This window comes from Aricia agestis, chromosome Z, assembly GCF_905147365.1.
Source record: "Aricia agestis chromosome Z, ilAriAges1.1, whole genome shotgun sequence".
Classification (NCBI taxonomy): Eukaryota; Metazoa; Arthropoda; class Insecta; order Lepidoptera; family Lycaenidae; genus Aricia; species Aricia agestis.
Window position 1 is genome coordinate 26,944,220 of NC_056428.1, and position 17,231 is coordinate 26,961,450.

Consider the following 17,231-nt stretch of genomic DNA (forward strand, 5'->3'; position numbering starts at 1 on the left):
ATCAGACATTTTAGGACGGAATAAATTTTACATAAAGGTTATATGATAAAACTTAATAATAGTATATTATATTAAATAGAAATTGCTAAAATGCAATATAAAAAGTATTAAACTTAGAGACTTAAGGACGGAATTAAAAATTACATAGAATGGAATTAAGAACTGAAGTATGTTTAAGCATAAGATACTTTTTGCTCATAAGCTTCATCTTGATTCCAATATCCCTGATCAGCGAATGTGTTGTGACGAAGCTTACACAGTCTAGACCCATAAGTCAATATAAACTTAATTACGATTAAAACGAACATAGCGAGTACAGCAATAGCTGGATACATTAATTGGAAAGACATTATATGTCACTCTCCCTCTTGTGCAATTCCAGGAACTCTTGAGAAGCAGTGAGAGGTTGGCGGGAGATGGACGCCGGAGCCTCGGTTAGCCTCACCTCCTGGTACTGCTCGCTGTGGTAGGGATGAACGTACTGGACGTGGGTCACCTGACTCTCGAGCTCAGTTAAGTCAAGGGGTGGTTGCTTGTGTGGAGTTGCTGTCCAAACTGACACAAGCCAGCGATTGCCTGTTGAAGAAGAAATATGTTAATACTATACATTTTTACCTTCTAAGCATAGAAAAATATGAATGCAAGTCTAGTAATTACAAAATTATAATGCATAATAATTATTCTGACCATTTTGTTTACAAAAAAATTACAATTGGGGGTCAAATTTTGCATTGCAACAGTGTTATTTATACTCAAAAGTCCATTTTCTGTATTTTAACGCCAAATACAAACCTGTGTGTCGGTCCAGCCAATAGTCGGAATATCTTGAACAACAACAAACAATGTTTAGGATTATAATAAATCCCAAAATGATGGAGCAAATTGCTATTGTTATGTAAAATGGTCTGAAATCGCCTACTTCTCTTTCAGGTACAATCGGAATAACAGGCGCGTAGTTATAGGTATCGTTACTCTCAAAGTATGGGTTCGGAGGCTCGTATGAATTGTAGGCTGACATTTTTCTGTGAGACTCGAAATTAAACTTTGTGTCAGAAATATAAAAGTTGTAACCAGCTAACGATTACAACGGTTCGGACTAAATAATGGCTTGTAAACAAAAAATAATTTAGGGCGTGGTAACAGCACAAAGGTTTCGAAAGTAATGTGAGAAATTAGTTGGATAAGTCTAATTAGGTATATTAAAGAAGTACCTTGACCAATTTCCTATAATTTCACTACCAATTTAAACTTTTTCTTTAAAATTATCAATTACTTTTCTAAATAATGAATTAAATACGGGAGGTCGAGTTTAAAGATGCCATAGGTATACGGAATTTGCCGCACCGCGCACGTTTGACCACAGATTACTAGCGTTCACAGACTACCTATGGATACTCTAGCGTTTGACGTAACGTAACAGGTAACCATAAACCTATAATACGACAGTATATATATGCAGTAGGCCTACTACGAAACCGTTTTGAGAATCAAACAATCGGATGAGAATGCCGCGTCCTGCTCTAACAACGTCATTTCACGTTTGTCAGAGTAGGACGCGACATTCTCGTACGATTGTTTGTGTCTTAAAACCGTTTTGTGGTACTGGCCCTGGTAACCATACCAAAGTGTCAAATTCGTAACTGTCAAAGTCATTTTTTTCTTATTATGGCACTTCGGCTATATAACCATAGCCAGTGTCAAGTATTATAAATGGCGGGAAAACAGTATTGTTGCATACAATTTTCAGCATCGTTTCTTTATATCGTCAGGTCGAAAGTCTAGTCAAAGTCGAAGTAAAAAGTCAATGAGTCAAGTCGGTAGAGACGCTTTACTGAAACGATGGAGTTATGGAGGGACCACAAAATAGCTCGTTTCTGGATATTGCATCACTTCCCCACACTTGTGCACGATAACGAATAAGTAATGGTTAATATCCTACCAATATTACACATTAAAAACCCCACTAACACAACTTTAGGAAAATAATACAAAAACATGAGATCACCCTTTCACATTCCCGACAAAACGACTGTCAAAGTCATTACCGTATAGTGCGTTTCATCAAATAGTTTCTTTGTCGTCATGTTGGCACTAATGCAAATTAGTGTTAATTATCATTATCTTTACTGTGCCATCTTAAATTAGGGGAGATAATAATGTTATCACAAAATACTTTTAATAGTTCCCTAATTTTATATAATTCTAACTTTCGCCCGCGGCCTATCCTGCGTTAACGTCTCTCATAAAAATTACTAGAGTGCGCGCACGATAACTTTGCGTGTGACAACGTAGGGATTCATTTAAAAAAATGGGTAATCCAATGATAGTTTATTGGTAGTTTTACTTTAATATCCTTATTTACTCATTTAAATTACGTATAGGAATAGGCGTATCGATTAATAAGTAAATAATGGCGGCCCGACAAAAAGTTATCGTTCAGCCGCGCCCAAAGTAATATCGTGCGCGCACTTTACACAAATCAATAGGCGTGATAGTTTTTCCGTAAAGTGTACCACAAAATGTATAGGTTGTGGGACATACTAGGGCTTGCTTCGCTTGCCCTGATAATAATAATAAGTACTATCTTTTACCCGCGACTTCGTTCGCATGACGCATGTATGTAGTTTTCGTCACTAGAAGTGCGTTTAATCAAATAGTTCCTTTGCCATCATGTTGGCATTCCTATCTGTTAATAACGTAAACACGGTAGGCACGCTCTGCGAATATTCATAAGTTTTACTGTATTTCAGCGGGGCTAAAATGGTAGCTTTGAAGAATCATGACATGAATCATAATATGATTCATTTTTCTAAAATGGCATAATGCAACTCTGCTTGCAATTCATTTCTGTATTTTTGTACTGATTTGACATTTGTCAGTTTCACAGATTTGACAATTCATTTGCTGAATTGATTGAGAGGAATTGCTAAATGTGACCATTTTAGCCCCGCTGGGTGATTAAACTGAAGCTGGTAAGTGGTAACCCCAATGATATTGTACTTTGAGTTTTTCATCATTGGGTAACCCTATTTCACTAAGCTGAAATGGCGGCAACCTGAGTTATTCACATTTATTGGGCCCCCGTTACCTATTTCACGTTCACAAAACACTTTCACTCTTAACACCATAATTCTTTCACCACTCTTTAATGTTTTCGGCATGATTTTCTCACGAAATCACATTAAAATTACTTATGAAGTTATGAATACTCGCAGAGATGTCTGCCGTGTTTACGTTATTGACAGACAGTTTTGCCAACATGACGGCAAAGGAATTATGTCACTTTCAAACTTCTTGTACTTTTTATTGTTGGTGTGGTTTTTATTATTTTCTCCCAAATTGTGTTATTTGGGTTTTTGATGTTCATTATTGCTTAATATTAGCCATTAAACATTCGTTATTAGGCACAAGTGCAGGTAAGATGTTGTCAAAACCAAAATGTATAATTCCTGTGACATTTGATGTAAATATCGGTGTAAATAGGGCTATTTCTTTCGTGAGTTTTAACTTAAACATTGTTATAATAACCATAATATTATCCTATTCATTAGAATATTATTGCGTCTTTTTCAAATTGAAGTGTATCAAGTTTTACATTATTTTGCCTAGTTTTGTAGCAGTTATTGATGGTATTCCCTGGTATTACCGGTAGTTGTCTACCCATACGCCATCTAGTTACTAAATGGAAACTGTTTGACAATCAAATCAAAAACATTTTCTTTATTTTCTCAGTAATTAAGCAATATAATAAAAAAAAGTTAATATTTTTTTGATATCAGGAGAAGAAACTAAAGAAACGGTATTTTTTATTTTAAGGCAAATTTTGAAATGTTGTCAATGTCAATTTTGAATTTGAAAATTGTTGTTCGGAAGAGATGTAAGTTGGTGCAACCCACCCGAAAATGCCTCATTGGATTAATTTTGGCAAAATTTTAACAGCAGTTTACCACAGTGTTGCCAACTTAGTGGAATTTCCACTAGATCTGGTGGTTTAGACGTACCTTTCGGCGGGAAAAATTTGGTTTTAGTGGCTGGTGGATTTCTTAGTGGATTACATTATTTAAATTAGCGGTAGCTTCGACCTTAAACCACTAGTTTTTTTTATGTTTCTAACCCTTGAAGACGCACACTGGAAACTTAATTATATTATTATTATCTTTATTCGTTTTGCCGCATTCTAACGCTGATATAGAGCGATTATTTAGCATGATGAATGTTGTCAAGACTTAACAGAGAAACAGGATGAAGTTTGATCGCCTTTCTTTCGTGCAAAGTTAGCACGCGAAGGCAAATGCTGTAATAACAACATAATACCAAATACCGTATAAGCGGGGAATTGACTACCGGGCCGCCCGCTGCGGGCCGCCCGTCACGGGCAGGTCTGTCGCATGTCTGCTCGTCAATTCCTAGGTACGGGCACAGACATGCCCGTTAGCCCGTGCCCGCAGCCTGCCCGCGAGATCGCATTTTTCCCGCGCGGGCACGGGCAAGTCTGTATACATGAATGGTCGCAACGGGCGGCCCGCCGTCATTCGCACCTTAGAGAGCGACTGGACTACTGGAGTGCACTTAAAATATTATTGTAAAAAATACAAACACTAAACTTAGGAATGAAGGAACAAAAACAATTTTGACATTCGTTTATTTCCATTTACCTGTCTACCGTATCCTTGTTTGTAGAAAGTTAAAAGCAAGGATTACATGAACACCGATCTACCTAATGCCGCTAATACAGCGAAGTTATTGAAAAATCCAAAGAAATCAATGCCGATGCTGATCTATCATTTGTTACAAAGAAGATTGAGTCCATGAGTCTGCACGACCGAGCTGCAGCCCTCTATCTATTCGACTGGCTTGCCTGTTCTGTGTGTGTTCAATAGGGGCAAGCGGCAGACTTGTGCCAGACCGGGCGGCCCACGGGCAGCCCGGTAGTGAATTCCCCGCTTTACAAAAATTAAAACTAAAGAAATTTATTCTTTACAAACTGAACAAGTAAATGACAATGATTCCTCTAAAGATGTTCATCTTTACTCTTTAGTTAAGTATCTACTTACACATAGGTACATAGGTACTTAACAAAAATAATTATTTCATAATAATGATGACGTTGTTGTTGTATTATTTTCAAATTCTATTCAGATAGGTTGTTGTTGTCTTTACGTTATTTAGTGGAATTCTGGTGGTTTGAGAGTCCATTTAGGTTTTAGCGGTTTCTGGTGGTTTACGCTGCTGAATTTGGTGGGTTAGTAAAAAAAAGTTGGCAACACTGTTACCAAATTTTGTATGGGTGGAGTTGGCAACACTAAATACTAATGTCTACTTCTATCATTCTTCATTGTCGACGTTCGTGGAGGATATCGAAGAATATTTCAAAAATGAAGATCAGCCTAGAATATATTACCGTGGCTCTAATTTTAGTGGTGCCAGCCCACTGTTACGTGAGTACTGAAATCAAATACGTCGCGGTTCTGTACAGACATGGAGATCGCATGCCGGTGGATTGTTATCCGGCGGATCCATACAGAAATCAGTCTTTTTGGCCGGCACCATTCGGGCAATTGACGAATACAGGAAAAGAACAACATTTCAGACTAGGAAAAAGCCTGCGCCTGCGATATTCGGTAAGATTTACAGCTTTTTCTAAAATTTATTCTAGAATGTACGTTTTTCTCTATCTACCCTCATTGTACATTCTTAGTAAGAGTTGCGAAGTACAACAATTTAGCATCGATGCAATTTAGGGTTTTCAAAAGCCTATTGCAAAGGGAACCGTATAATTTATCCAAATAAAAAGTTAATTTTATCTTATTTTGGGATCTCACCTACCGACTCCCAAGCGGTCGAATTCGACCGCGATAACAATAGATTTCCAAGAATCCGCGATCGAGGGATTAAAAATCTCCACACAAAATTTTATTAAAACTGGTGGTTGGACTGAAGGAAACGGGGCACTATGGGAATAATGGGGCTTAGAAAAATTGTTCGTTATATTAACCTCTTATATTTTTAAATATACCAAAAAGGGTGGTTATAAGAGCGCTGCTCTGCACTACGCTCCCGCCTTAGCCATTGTGGTTATTTTTTGTGAACCACCTGGAGCCCCGCGTAGCGGGGTTACGTCGACTTTCTTTTGTAGTAGTTTGTCAATCCCTAGAGTGCAATTCCTAAGCCGTAGGCTTAATTATTATATTGTGTTAACAGAAATATTTTTTGTATAACCTCCTGACGAGGCAATGTATAACCTCCTCCTTTTACATTACGTATACATTTCGGCCTGTCATTTGACAGAGGTTGATTTTTGAGAAAAGTTTATCTGAGCTTTTTTGCTCCCCTTGGCACCCCCTATCGATTGGTATAATAAAAAGGGGTGGTCATAGGGGGTTGCATTTTTTTCGTCAAAATTTTTCCAAGTCTTTCCCATAGTGCCCCGTTTCCTTCAGGCCAAACTGGTTTAGCAGTGTAAGTGTGAATAGGTAACAGACAGGCAAACAAACTTTCGCAATTGTATTCTATAATATTAGTATGGATACAATTCCTAAATATATTTTTATCGATTACTGAAACTGCTTGTTTTTTCACAATACAGGCTTTCTTTTATGTATGATGGTTACATATCAGTTAAATCTGTAAGTACTTTAACATTTTACAGTCAGTAGCACCTCCATTGTGGGTGTCACAGACAATAGATTTTCAATTGTTATGCGGCAGCCGGCTGCCGCTTGGGGATTGATGTGTTACATATAAGGACTAAGATTATATTTTGTTTGTTCCACAGCACTTGCTCTCCAAAATATATGATCCTGAGGAAGTTTTGGTACAATCAACAGATGTTGACCGCACCTTGATGTCTGCAGAAGCAAACTTGGCAGGTAAGTCATAAGAATTTATATTACTTTAACACAATTGCCAATACGACCCGGGTTTGCCTAAAATATATACATAATGTTTTAACTAAATAATATAATAGGCTGTATTAACCAACTTTCCAAGACTTCGATGATGTTAATATTAATAATATCATTTAATCAATAAATCAATTTTATTTATTTGCCAAGAATATGGTTTAGTGCTTACAGGTGTTTGTTCACAAAAAAAAAAAAATATATGAATTTAATTTTAAAAAAAATCCATGACTCACAAATAATTTATGACTGTTATCCTTTGTGTTATAGGCCTAGAGCCCTCAAATTATTATATACAAAATATTATATCTACCAATTTATTAAGGGAAATTATAAAACGAGTGTACTTATAAAAAATTACTTTGCGACTGATGATGACATATGTTTTAATAACTTGAGCTGTAAGTGAAAAATTAACTAAACTAACGACTAATATTGATTAATAATAAAATCCAGAATGAGCTTACAAGAAGTGGATTGTGATTAATCCATTTCAGATATTAAAATTTTATCCGAGCGACTGTATTACTAAGTGAGCGACTGGAAATACATGGGCATTTTCAAAAAAACGTGTACCCTTGCAAAAATATGTCTAAATTTTTAAGGTCATTTATTTACCTTTATTTGAATGTCATATACAAGGAAAAATATTGAACTAATGGAATAAGTTAAAAAGAACGCCGAAAACGTTATATTATTCTGATATTATTGAAACAAAATCGAATTTTCGACGAAACAGATTCCGTTGTGCGACTAAATGTAAAATATAATTTAATACAAAAAAATACAGCAATAAATGGATTTCTTCGTTTATTTAATCTAGTGAAATGCATATTTAATTGTTTATTAAAAAAAATATAGATAATTTCAAGGATCAACAAGAGTAGCAATTATTTTTAATCCATAGTGTGACTATGTGACCCACTAGGTTATTTTTCATTTTTTTACATGAGTAAGTAATATTTAACATATTTAAAGAAGTTTTTATGACACCAAAACCTTTTATTTAAACATTTTTATTGTTGCACTACTTATAAAAGTAAAAAATTCTTTGATTTCATAGATTTAACTTCATTAATTAGAGGGACGAACATCTCATAATCATAAAGATGTGTTCATATGAATTCCTAAGTTATTATTAGACATCGGATTATAATATGCACGAACAAAGTGCCGAAATATGCATGCAAATATGCACTAGAAGTGGTCGAAATATGCACAAAATATGCACAATCAAAAGTCACTTAATATTAAAATTTATTATTTTTTTTAAGACTTTTCCGGTAGTGACATTAATAAAAGCGCCAATTTTTATAATTTCATAAAACCAGGATTTTTAATTTCTTGAAATAAAGACTTTTTAGTTTTTATTTATTTACTAGCTGTTGCCCGCGACTTCGTCCGCGTCAACATAGAAACTATAATAACAAAGATGGTCCGCTAACAAATATAAAAAAGTAAAATATAACCTCCTCCTTTTTGGAAGTCGGTTAAAAGTAGCTTAAGTTACACCTTACTACATCAGCTGTCTACCAAAAAAGTCCCGCTAAAATAGCTCCAGCCGTTTTAGAGATTAGTCGGAACAAACAGACAGACAGACATACAGACAAAAATTGTAAAAAATGTTGTTTTGGTTTATATATAGTAAATAGATTCATATGCATGTACTAAAAAACGGTTCTTTCAATATTACAACAGACACTCCAATTTTATTTATATGTATAGATGTATAGATTATACGCTAATAATAATTGTCTACCAACATTTTCTGATTGCCATCTTAATGCCCATGGAAGTTAAACTACCGAAATATGCACTATCAACGAAAAATTGCCAAAATATGCACTATCGCCTAAAAAGTGACATAATCCGATGTCTAGTTATTATAAATCTAAAAATATCAATGACACAAAATTATTTTCTTTACTGATAGAAAAGTAGTGGAAATCAAATCAAAATTATTTAAAAAATAAAACTTTTAGGTACTTAAATTTTAAATATTTGTTATTGTTAAGTAAAGGCGACGCCTTGATAATTTGGCTGTAGCGATATCGATTTTTCTATGACTAAAGCTAAGAAATTAAAGTTCATTGTCAGTATTTATCATGTCTTTGTCTTTGATTTACCCATACCATAACACAATTGGTCAACTTTTATAACACAGAATAATCAATTAAATAGACCTGTGTAAAAAAAGGGATTCCTATTTTTCCCACAGAGGAGAGTGATTTAAACTTCCAAAAATTTACATGGATTGGTTCAAGCATACACTTTAATTTGCCCATAGCTTATATGAAATGTATTTATGGTTTTTAAATTACGCGACAATACTATTTTGTCGCTTACGCCCTTTCCATTTTTTGCTGTTCCATTGCTTGTTTTCTGTGAGAGGCCGGGCCGGCCTTTCATAGAAAACTAGCAATCTAAAACATATCCAAAACGGTTTTTTACTTTAACGCGGCGTCACCTTAACACATCAAAAAATCTCCAATTTTCTTAATAAAATCTGTGAATAAAAAAATAATTTATTTAAAATGTGAACTAAGCCTTATGCTTTTCGCCTGTTATGACTTGTCCGTTCCATTATATATTGTGTTTGTGACCATACGAAAAGTCACAAATCGGAAGTCACGTAATATTACTTTCTTTTACTTTTAAAGTGTTTGTAAATAACCGATAATAGTTATCACAATTTCATTTTTAATACTAAGCTAATTTTGCAACGTGTCAACAGTAATAACAGTTGGAGAAAGTATAATAATGCTTACAAAATATGGTCACTTATCTGAACAAATAAACCGTTCCTGAAGAATCGTCCAACCTGCGTCCGCGTCTTGTAGCAGATTTTTAACTACTAAATTCAAATTGGAGTTTCTCGGTGTACAATGAAATATAGTGCTATCATTTAGTGCCGAAAATATTTTTGTAGTATGTTTATAAAACTAAAAAAAACGGTCACTAAACAGAACATTCCGGTCGGGTTGTTTTTTCATGATTATAATTTTAATTAATTTGTAGTTAAATTATGTTAGATTTTTCAATAAAAAGACATTCGATTGATACATTAAGTATTTAGGAATCTAACATATGTTTTTTAAGTAACTTACTTTAAGAAAATAAATACCTAGTTATTAAAGATTTTGTTACAACTTCTGGGAAGGGGACAGGTGAATTTAATAGTTTTCGGTACTTAAAAACCCCTATAAACCTCATACTAAATAAAATTTTATACAAACGTGAATGTATTTTAATAAAAGAAAACTTGTTTTTGCTCCTACATTAAAATTACAAAATGTTAGTATGTAATTTTTTATAAATAATCTGTAGCAAAGTCAAGGGTAAAGGTAAAAACCAGGGGTACACATTTTTTTGAAAATGCCCACATAGCGGGCAACTTCAATATTAAATATAGATTCGATTTTTCTAAGTGAGGTTATACATTACGAACTACTAAAAAGTTCACATTGAGCAAAGTTTTGTAAGCTGCTTTATTAATGATTAATTATTGGTTACTGATATTCTATTTGAGGGTTTATATTTTATATTTTGATACATACTTATTTTTAATGATAATAGAGGCAGGTGTTCCACAGGGCAGCGTCTTGGGGCCCGTCCTATACCTAATCTCTACGTTCTACCTCCCAGTAAATGAAAATGTCATAGTGGGCACATTTGCTGATGACACTGCAATCCTGGCAATTCACGAAAACCCAGAGCAAGCATCCGCTATACTGCAAAGTAGTGTCAACGACATATCACTATGGCTACGTTCGCGCCTCCGTGGTCTAGTGGTATAGAGCGCGGCTCTTTACTCAGACGTCGTGGGTTCGATTCCCGCGTTGGAAACATGTTATTTCCAAGTTTGGTTAGGACAATGCAGGCTGATCACCTTATTGTCTGACAAGTAAGATGATCCATGCGTCGGATGGGCATGTAAAAAGTCGGTCGGTCTCTCGCCGGTCGTGTCGGTCTTCCGTCCCACTGGGTTATGAGAGTGTAAAGGAATAGAGAGTGCTCTTGTGTACTGCGCACACACTTAGGCACTATAAAATTACTCCTGCGTAGCTGGCCTGGTTTCAATGAAACCGGCCACCGTCACCGAAACCGGTGTGGGACCTATTATTATTATTATGGCTACGTGACTGGCGTATCAAGGCAAATGGAAACAAATCAACTCATGTGACGTTCACCCTCAGACGTGGTACATGTCCTCCGGTCAAACCAATGACATTGAAATCCCACAAAGTGACGAAGTACGCTACTTAGGCTTATACCTGGAGAAACGGCTTACTTGGAAGAAGCATATCTTTACCAAGAGATTGGCACTCGGCTTACAACTAAGAAACTTATACTGGCTAATGTCCCGAAAATCTCAAAAATCGCGAGAAAACAAACTCTTGATTTACAAAAGTATTTTAAAGCCAATATGGTCATATGGCGTTGAGCTATGGGGAACTGCAGCAGCCAAATCTAATATTGATATCCTCCAACGTTTTCAATCAAAAGTTCTTCGTATGATAACAGACGCACCTTGGTATATAACCAACAAACAACTATACAGCGACCTCAACATGCCTCTGGTTCAGGAGATCTCAGAAACACTAAAATCTGACGCCAAGCGCATTGAAAATCACCCAAACCCACTAGCAAACCATCTAATGCAAAATCAGATAAAAACTTTTAATAGAATAAAGAGGAAAGCACCCCAAGATCTAATATATATTCTCTATATTAGATCTTGGGGTGCTTTCCTCTTATTGAACTAGTCAAAGGGCTAGATCATTCAAGATAAATTAAAATTACATAAGCTATAGCTAAATGCCCTGAACCAGGCAGATTGCAATAAAATAAACGAGCCTTAAAAAAAATGAAAACTACAGATTGTTTTTTGGGAGCTTTATTTTGATAAGACGAGCAAGAATTTTATCTCCGAAAAATCTCGAAAGTGAAAAAAAAACTAACAGAGATAGAAAGGATTTCATACTTTCGATTTGATGGTCCTAAAATATGGATTGTTCTATTTGTAGGACAATGACCAATGTTACAAAAAATCAGCTGGTTAGGGTTCTGTAATCAATAAAACTTGGTTGACTACAGAACCCTAACCATCTGATTTGTTGTATGCTGATAGGTTAATCCATACTAATATTATAAATGCGAAAGTATCTCTGTCTGTCTGTCTGTCTGTCTGTCTGTCTGTCTGTCTGTCTGTCTTGCTTTCACGCCAAAACTACTGAACCGATTGCAATGAAATTTTGTATACAGTTATTCTAGAGTCTGAGAAAGGACATAGGCTACATTTTGATGTGGGAAAATATCTTATTTCCATGAAAATTTCGATGAAAATGAATTCGCATTGCGCGGCCAGCGCTCATCCCGGGGGTCCTGGGTTCGAGTCCCGCAGGATGAACAAAAAGTTTTCAATTTTTCTGGGTCTTGGATGTGTATTAAAATAAAATTTCAAAAATCTTAAACATATTTTATGTATAATATTATAAAAAATCCAGAAATATATCAATGGAATGAACATTTTAGTTCTAATACGATTCAACAGATGGCGTTTTATTTTTTACTTTATTGTAACATAGAACTAATCATACTTATTAGTTAGTATGTTTTTGTTTATAGTTTTTAATACGTTAGAATATGATGTTTAATAATATTATAATCCATACTAATATTATAAATGCGAAAGTATCTCTGTCTGTCTGTCTGTCTGTCTGTCTTGCTTTCACGCCAAAACTACTGAACCGATTGCAATGAAATTTTGTATACAGTTATTCTAGAGTCTGAGAAAGGACATAGGCTACATTTTGATGTGGGAAAATATCTTATTTCCATGAAAATTTCGATGAAAATGAATTCGCATTGCGCGTGGCCAGCGCTCATCCCGGGGGTCCTGGGTTCGAGTCCCGCAGGATGAACAAAAAGTTTTCAATTTTTCTGGGTCTTGGATGTGTATTAAAATAAAATTTCAAAAATCTTAAACATATTTTATGTATAATATTATAAAAAATCCAGAAATATATCAATGGAATGAACATTTTAGTTCTAATACGATTCAACAGATGGCGTTTTATTTTTTACTTTAATGTAACATAGAACTAATCATACTTATTAGTTAGTATGTTTTTGTTTATAGTTTTTAATACGTTAGAATATGATGTTTAATAATATTATAATCCATACTAATATTATAAATGCGAAAGTATCTCTGTCTGTCTGTCTGTCTGTCTGTCTTGCTTTCACGCCAAAACTACTGAACCGATTGCAATGAAATTTTGTATACAGTTATTCTAGAGTCTGAGAAAGGACATAGGCTACATTTTGATGTGGGAAAATATCTTATTTCCATGAAAATTTCGATGAAAATGAATTCGCATTGCGCGTGGCCAGCGCTCATCCCGAGGGTCCTGGGTTCGAGTCCCGCAGGCGGAACAAAAAGTTTTCAATTTTCCTGGGTCTTGGATGTGTATTAAAATAAAATTTCAAAAATCTTAAACATATTTTATGTATAATATTATAAAAAATCCAGAAATATATCAATGGAATGAACATTTTAGTTCTAATACGATTCAACAGATGGCGTTTTATTTTTTACTTTATTGTAACATAGAACTAATCATACTTATTAGTTAGTAGGTATGTTTTTGTTTATAGTTTTTAATACGTTAGAATATGATGTTTAATCTATACTAATATTATAAATGCGAAAGTATCTCTGTCTGTCTGTCTGTCTGTCTGTCTGTCTGTCTGTCTGTCTCGCTTTCACGCCAAAACTACTGAACCGATTGCAATGAAATTTTGTACACAGTTATTCTAGAGTCTGAGAAAGGACATAGGCTACATTTTGATGTGGGAAAATATCTTATTTCCATGAAAATATCGATGAAAATTTATTCGCATTGCGCAGGCCAGCGCTCATCCCGGGGGTCCTGGGTTCGAGTCCCGCAGGCGGAACAAGTTTTCAATGTTCCTGGGTCTTGGATGTGTATTAAAATAATATTTCAAAAATCTTAAATATATTTTATGTATAATATTATAAAAAATCCAGAAATATATCGATGCAATTTAGTTCTAATACGATTCAACAGATGGCGTTTTATTTTATTTTAGTTCTAATACGATTCAACAGATGGCGTTTTATTTTTTACTTAAATATATTTTATGTATCTATACTTCTATACTAATCCATACTAATATTATAAATGCGAAAGTATCTCTGTCTGTCTGTCTGTCTCACTTTCACGCCAAAAACTAATATTATAAATGCGAAAGTATCTCTGTCTGTCTGTCTGTCTGTCTCGCTTTCACGCCAAAACTACTGAACCGATTGCAATGAAATTTTGTACACAGTTATTCTAGAGTGTGAGAAAGGACATAGGCTACATTTTGATGTGGGAAAATATCTTATTTCCATGAAAACATCGATGAAAATTACTTCGCATTGCACGTGGCCAGCGCTCATCCCGGGGGTCCTGGGTTCGAGTCCCGCAGGCGGAACAAAAAGTTTTCAATGTTCCTGGGTCTTGGATGTGTATTAAAATAATATTTCAAAAATCTTAAATATATTTTATGTATAATATTATAAAAAATCCAGAAATATATCGACGCGATGCAATGAACATTTTAGTTCTAATACGATTCAACAGATGGCGCTTTTTTTTTTACTTCGTTGGAACATAGAACTAATCATACTTATTAGTTATTATGTTTTTGTTTATAGTTTTTAATACGTTAGAATATTATGTTTAATAATATTATCACTTGCTATAATAATAATCAATCTATCTTATCTTATAGAACTCCTACTGCATTTCTAAGGAGTTCGAGTGTGTTGTGTTGGCCTATATTCCATCCAGAAAATATTTTTACATTTTAATTCTAATATATGAAAATAGATGGCGCTTTATTTTTTACTTCATTATTATAACAGAACTAATCATACCTACTTTATTATATATTATTGTTTTTATTCATAACTAGCTGTTGCCCGCGACTTCGTCCGCGTGGACTTTAGTTTATAGCGCGCGGTGTCAACAAAATTTGTGTCAAATTTAAAAACTTTTTAAAACCCTGGTAAGTGGTACCCCTCTTAGGGCCGCGCTACACCGGAATGGCAGCGCTGAAAGTGCTCGCCTCGCCGCTGCCATTCCGGTGCAGCGCGGCCCTTAATTAATCAAAATACCCAAAAACAGCTGTGCAGTGTGCACATAATCTGTACTAATATTATGAATGCGAAAGTATCTCTGTCTGTCTGTCTGTCTGTCAGTCTCGCTTTCACGCCAAACGCCAAAACTACCGAACCGATTGTAATGAAATTTTGTATACTGATAGTCTAAAGCCTGAGAAAGGACATAGGCTACTTTTTTACTGGAAAAAAGGGTTGTAAGGGTCGTAAATTTGTTCAAAAAATTCATAATAGATGGCGCCGTGCGTCTTCTACATCGCGCTGACGCTTGCTCAAAAGTCTTTCTATAAGAGGTGGTATCATCTTACATTTAAGTCTCGATTTTTTTCGATTGTTATATCTATTCTACGGTATTAAATAACTCAGTACTTTATCTGTGCAGGCAGTGACGTAACCTTAAGACCAAATTTCACCAACGACTGTTAAAGTTAATGCTCGAATTAGTATCACGTTAGCTGTTTTGTTTTTCATATGAATGAAAGAGAAGACAGGATATTTTAACAAGCTGTTAACACTAACAGACGTTGGTGAAATTGGGGCTAAACCTATCAATGATAAATAGTTTATGGGTAAAGTTGTGTAATTGGGGGGCTAAATAAGCTTTAAAATTTGGCATAATATATAAAGTTTAACATACAAAAATGAAGTAGGTACTTATTGTTTGCACACTGCACAGCTGTATTGATTTAAGGGGTACCAGGGTTTTTTTATAAAAGCTTTTGACACCAATTTTGTTGACATCGCGCGCTATAAACCGAAGTCCACGCGGACGAAGTCGCGGGCAACAGCTAGTAATATTATAATCCATACTATACTAATATTATAAATGCGAAAGTATCTCTGTCTGTCTGTGTGTCTGTCTGTCTTGCTTTCACGCCAAAACTACTGAACCTATTGCAATGAAATTTTGTATACAGTTATTCTAGAGTCTGAGAAAGGACATAGGCTACATTTTGATGTGGGAAAATATCTTATTTCCATGAAAATTTCGATGAAAATGATTTTTGCATTGCGCGTGGCCAGCGCTCATCCCGGGGGTCCTGGGTTCGAGTCCCGCAGGCGGAACAAAAAGTTTTCAATTTTCCTGGGTCTTGGATGTGTATTAAAATAAAATTTCAAAAATCTTAAACATATTTTATGTATAATATTATAAAAAATCCAGAAATATATCGATGGAATGAACATTTTAGTTCTAATACGATTCAACAGATGGCGTTTTATTTTTTACTTTATTGTAACATAGAACTAATCATACTTATTAGTTAGTATGTTTTTGTTTATAGTTTTTAATACGTTAGAATATGATGTTTAATAATATTATAATAATATTATATATATATACTAGCTGTTGCCCGCGACTTCGTCCGCGTGGACTTTAGTTTATAGCGCGCGGTGTCAACAAAATTTGTGTCAAATTTAAAAACTTTTTAAAACCCTCGCCGCTGCCATTCCGGTGTAGCGCGGCCCTTAATTAATCAAAATACCCAAAAACAGCTGTGCAGTGTGCACATAATCTATACTAATATTATAAATGCGAAAGTATCTCTGTCTGTCTGTCAGTCTCGCTTTCACGCCAAACGCCAAAACTACCGAACCGATTGTAATGAAATTTTGTATACAGATAGTCTAAAGCCTGAGAAAGGACATAGGCTACTTTTTTACTGGAAAAAAGGGTTGTAAGGGTCGTAAATTTGTTAAAAAAATTCATAATAGATGGCGCCGTGCGTCTTCTACATCGCGCTGACGCTTGCTCAAAAGTCTTTCTATAAGAGGTGGTATCATCTTACATTTAAGTCTCGATTTTTTTCGATTGTTATATCTATTCTACGGTTTTAAATAACTCAATACTTTATCTGTGCAGGCAGTGACGTAACCTTAAGACCAAATTTCACCAACGACTGTTAAAGTTAATGATCGAATTAGTATCACGTTAGCTGTTTCGTTTTTCATATGAATGAAAGAGAAGACAGGACATTTTAACAAGCTGTTAACACTAACAGACGTTGGTGAAATTGGGGCTAAACCTATCAATGATAAATAGTTTATGGGTAAAGTTGTGTAATTGGGGGGCTAAATATGCTTTGAAATTTGGCATAAAATATAAAGTTTAATATAAAAAATAAAGTACTTATTGTGTG

At 34.8% G+C, this 17,231-nt stretch overlaps 2 protein-coding genes across 4 annotated transcripts in view; one reads left to right on the forward strand and one right to left on the reverse strand.

Annotated features, from left to right (window-relative positions):
• Positions 1 to 226: 226 nt before the first annotated feature.
• LOC121739279 lies at positions 227 to 1,203 on the reverse strand. The gene is made up of 2 exons (XM_042131646.1): positions 793 to 1,203; positions 227 to 576 (listed from the first exon to the last, which is right to left on the reverse strand). The coding sequence occupies exons 1-2, from the start codon at positions 1,016 to 1,018 to the stop codon at positions 350 to 352; spliced, it is 453 nt and encodes a 150-aa protein (XP_041987580.1). The 5' UTR covers positions 1,019 to 1,203; the 3' UTR covers positions 227 to 349.
• A 4,119-nt stretch (positions 1,204 to 5,322) lies between these two features.
• The window catches only part of LOC121739200 (lysosomal acid phosphatase-like), a 28,530-nt gene continuing 16,621 nt past the window's right edge, over positions 5,323 to 17,231 (forward strand). For 2 of the 3 annotated variants that reach the window (XM_042131549.1, XM_042131552.1), the window contains exons 1-2: positions 5,323 to 5,621; positions 6,776 to 6,869. In XM_042131549.1, coding sequence (XP_041987483.1) covers positions 5,376 to 5,621; positions 6,776 to 6,869 — 340 coding nt within the window. In that variant the 5' untranslated portion in view covers positions 5,323 to 5,375. The remainder of the gene's footprint in view (positions 5,622 to 6,775; positions 6,870 to 17,231) is intronic. The other variant, XM_042131550.1, reaches the window with a different exon arrangement.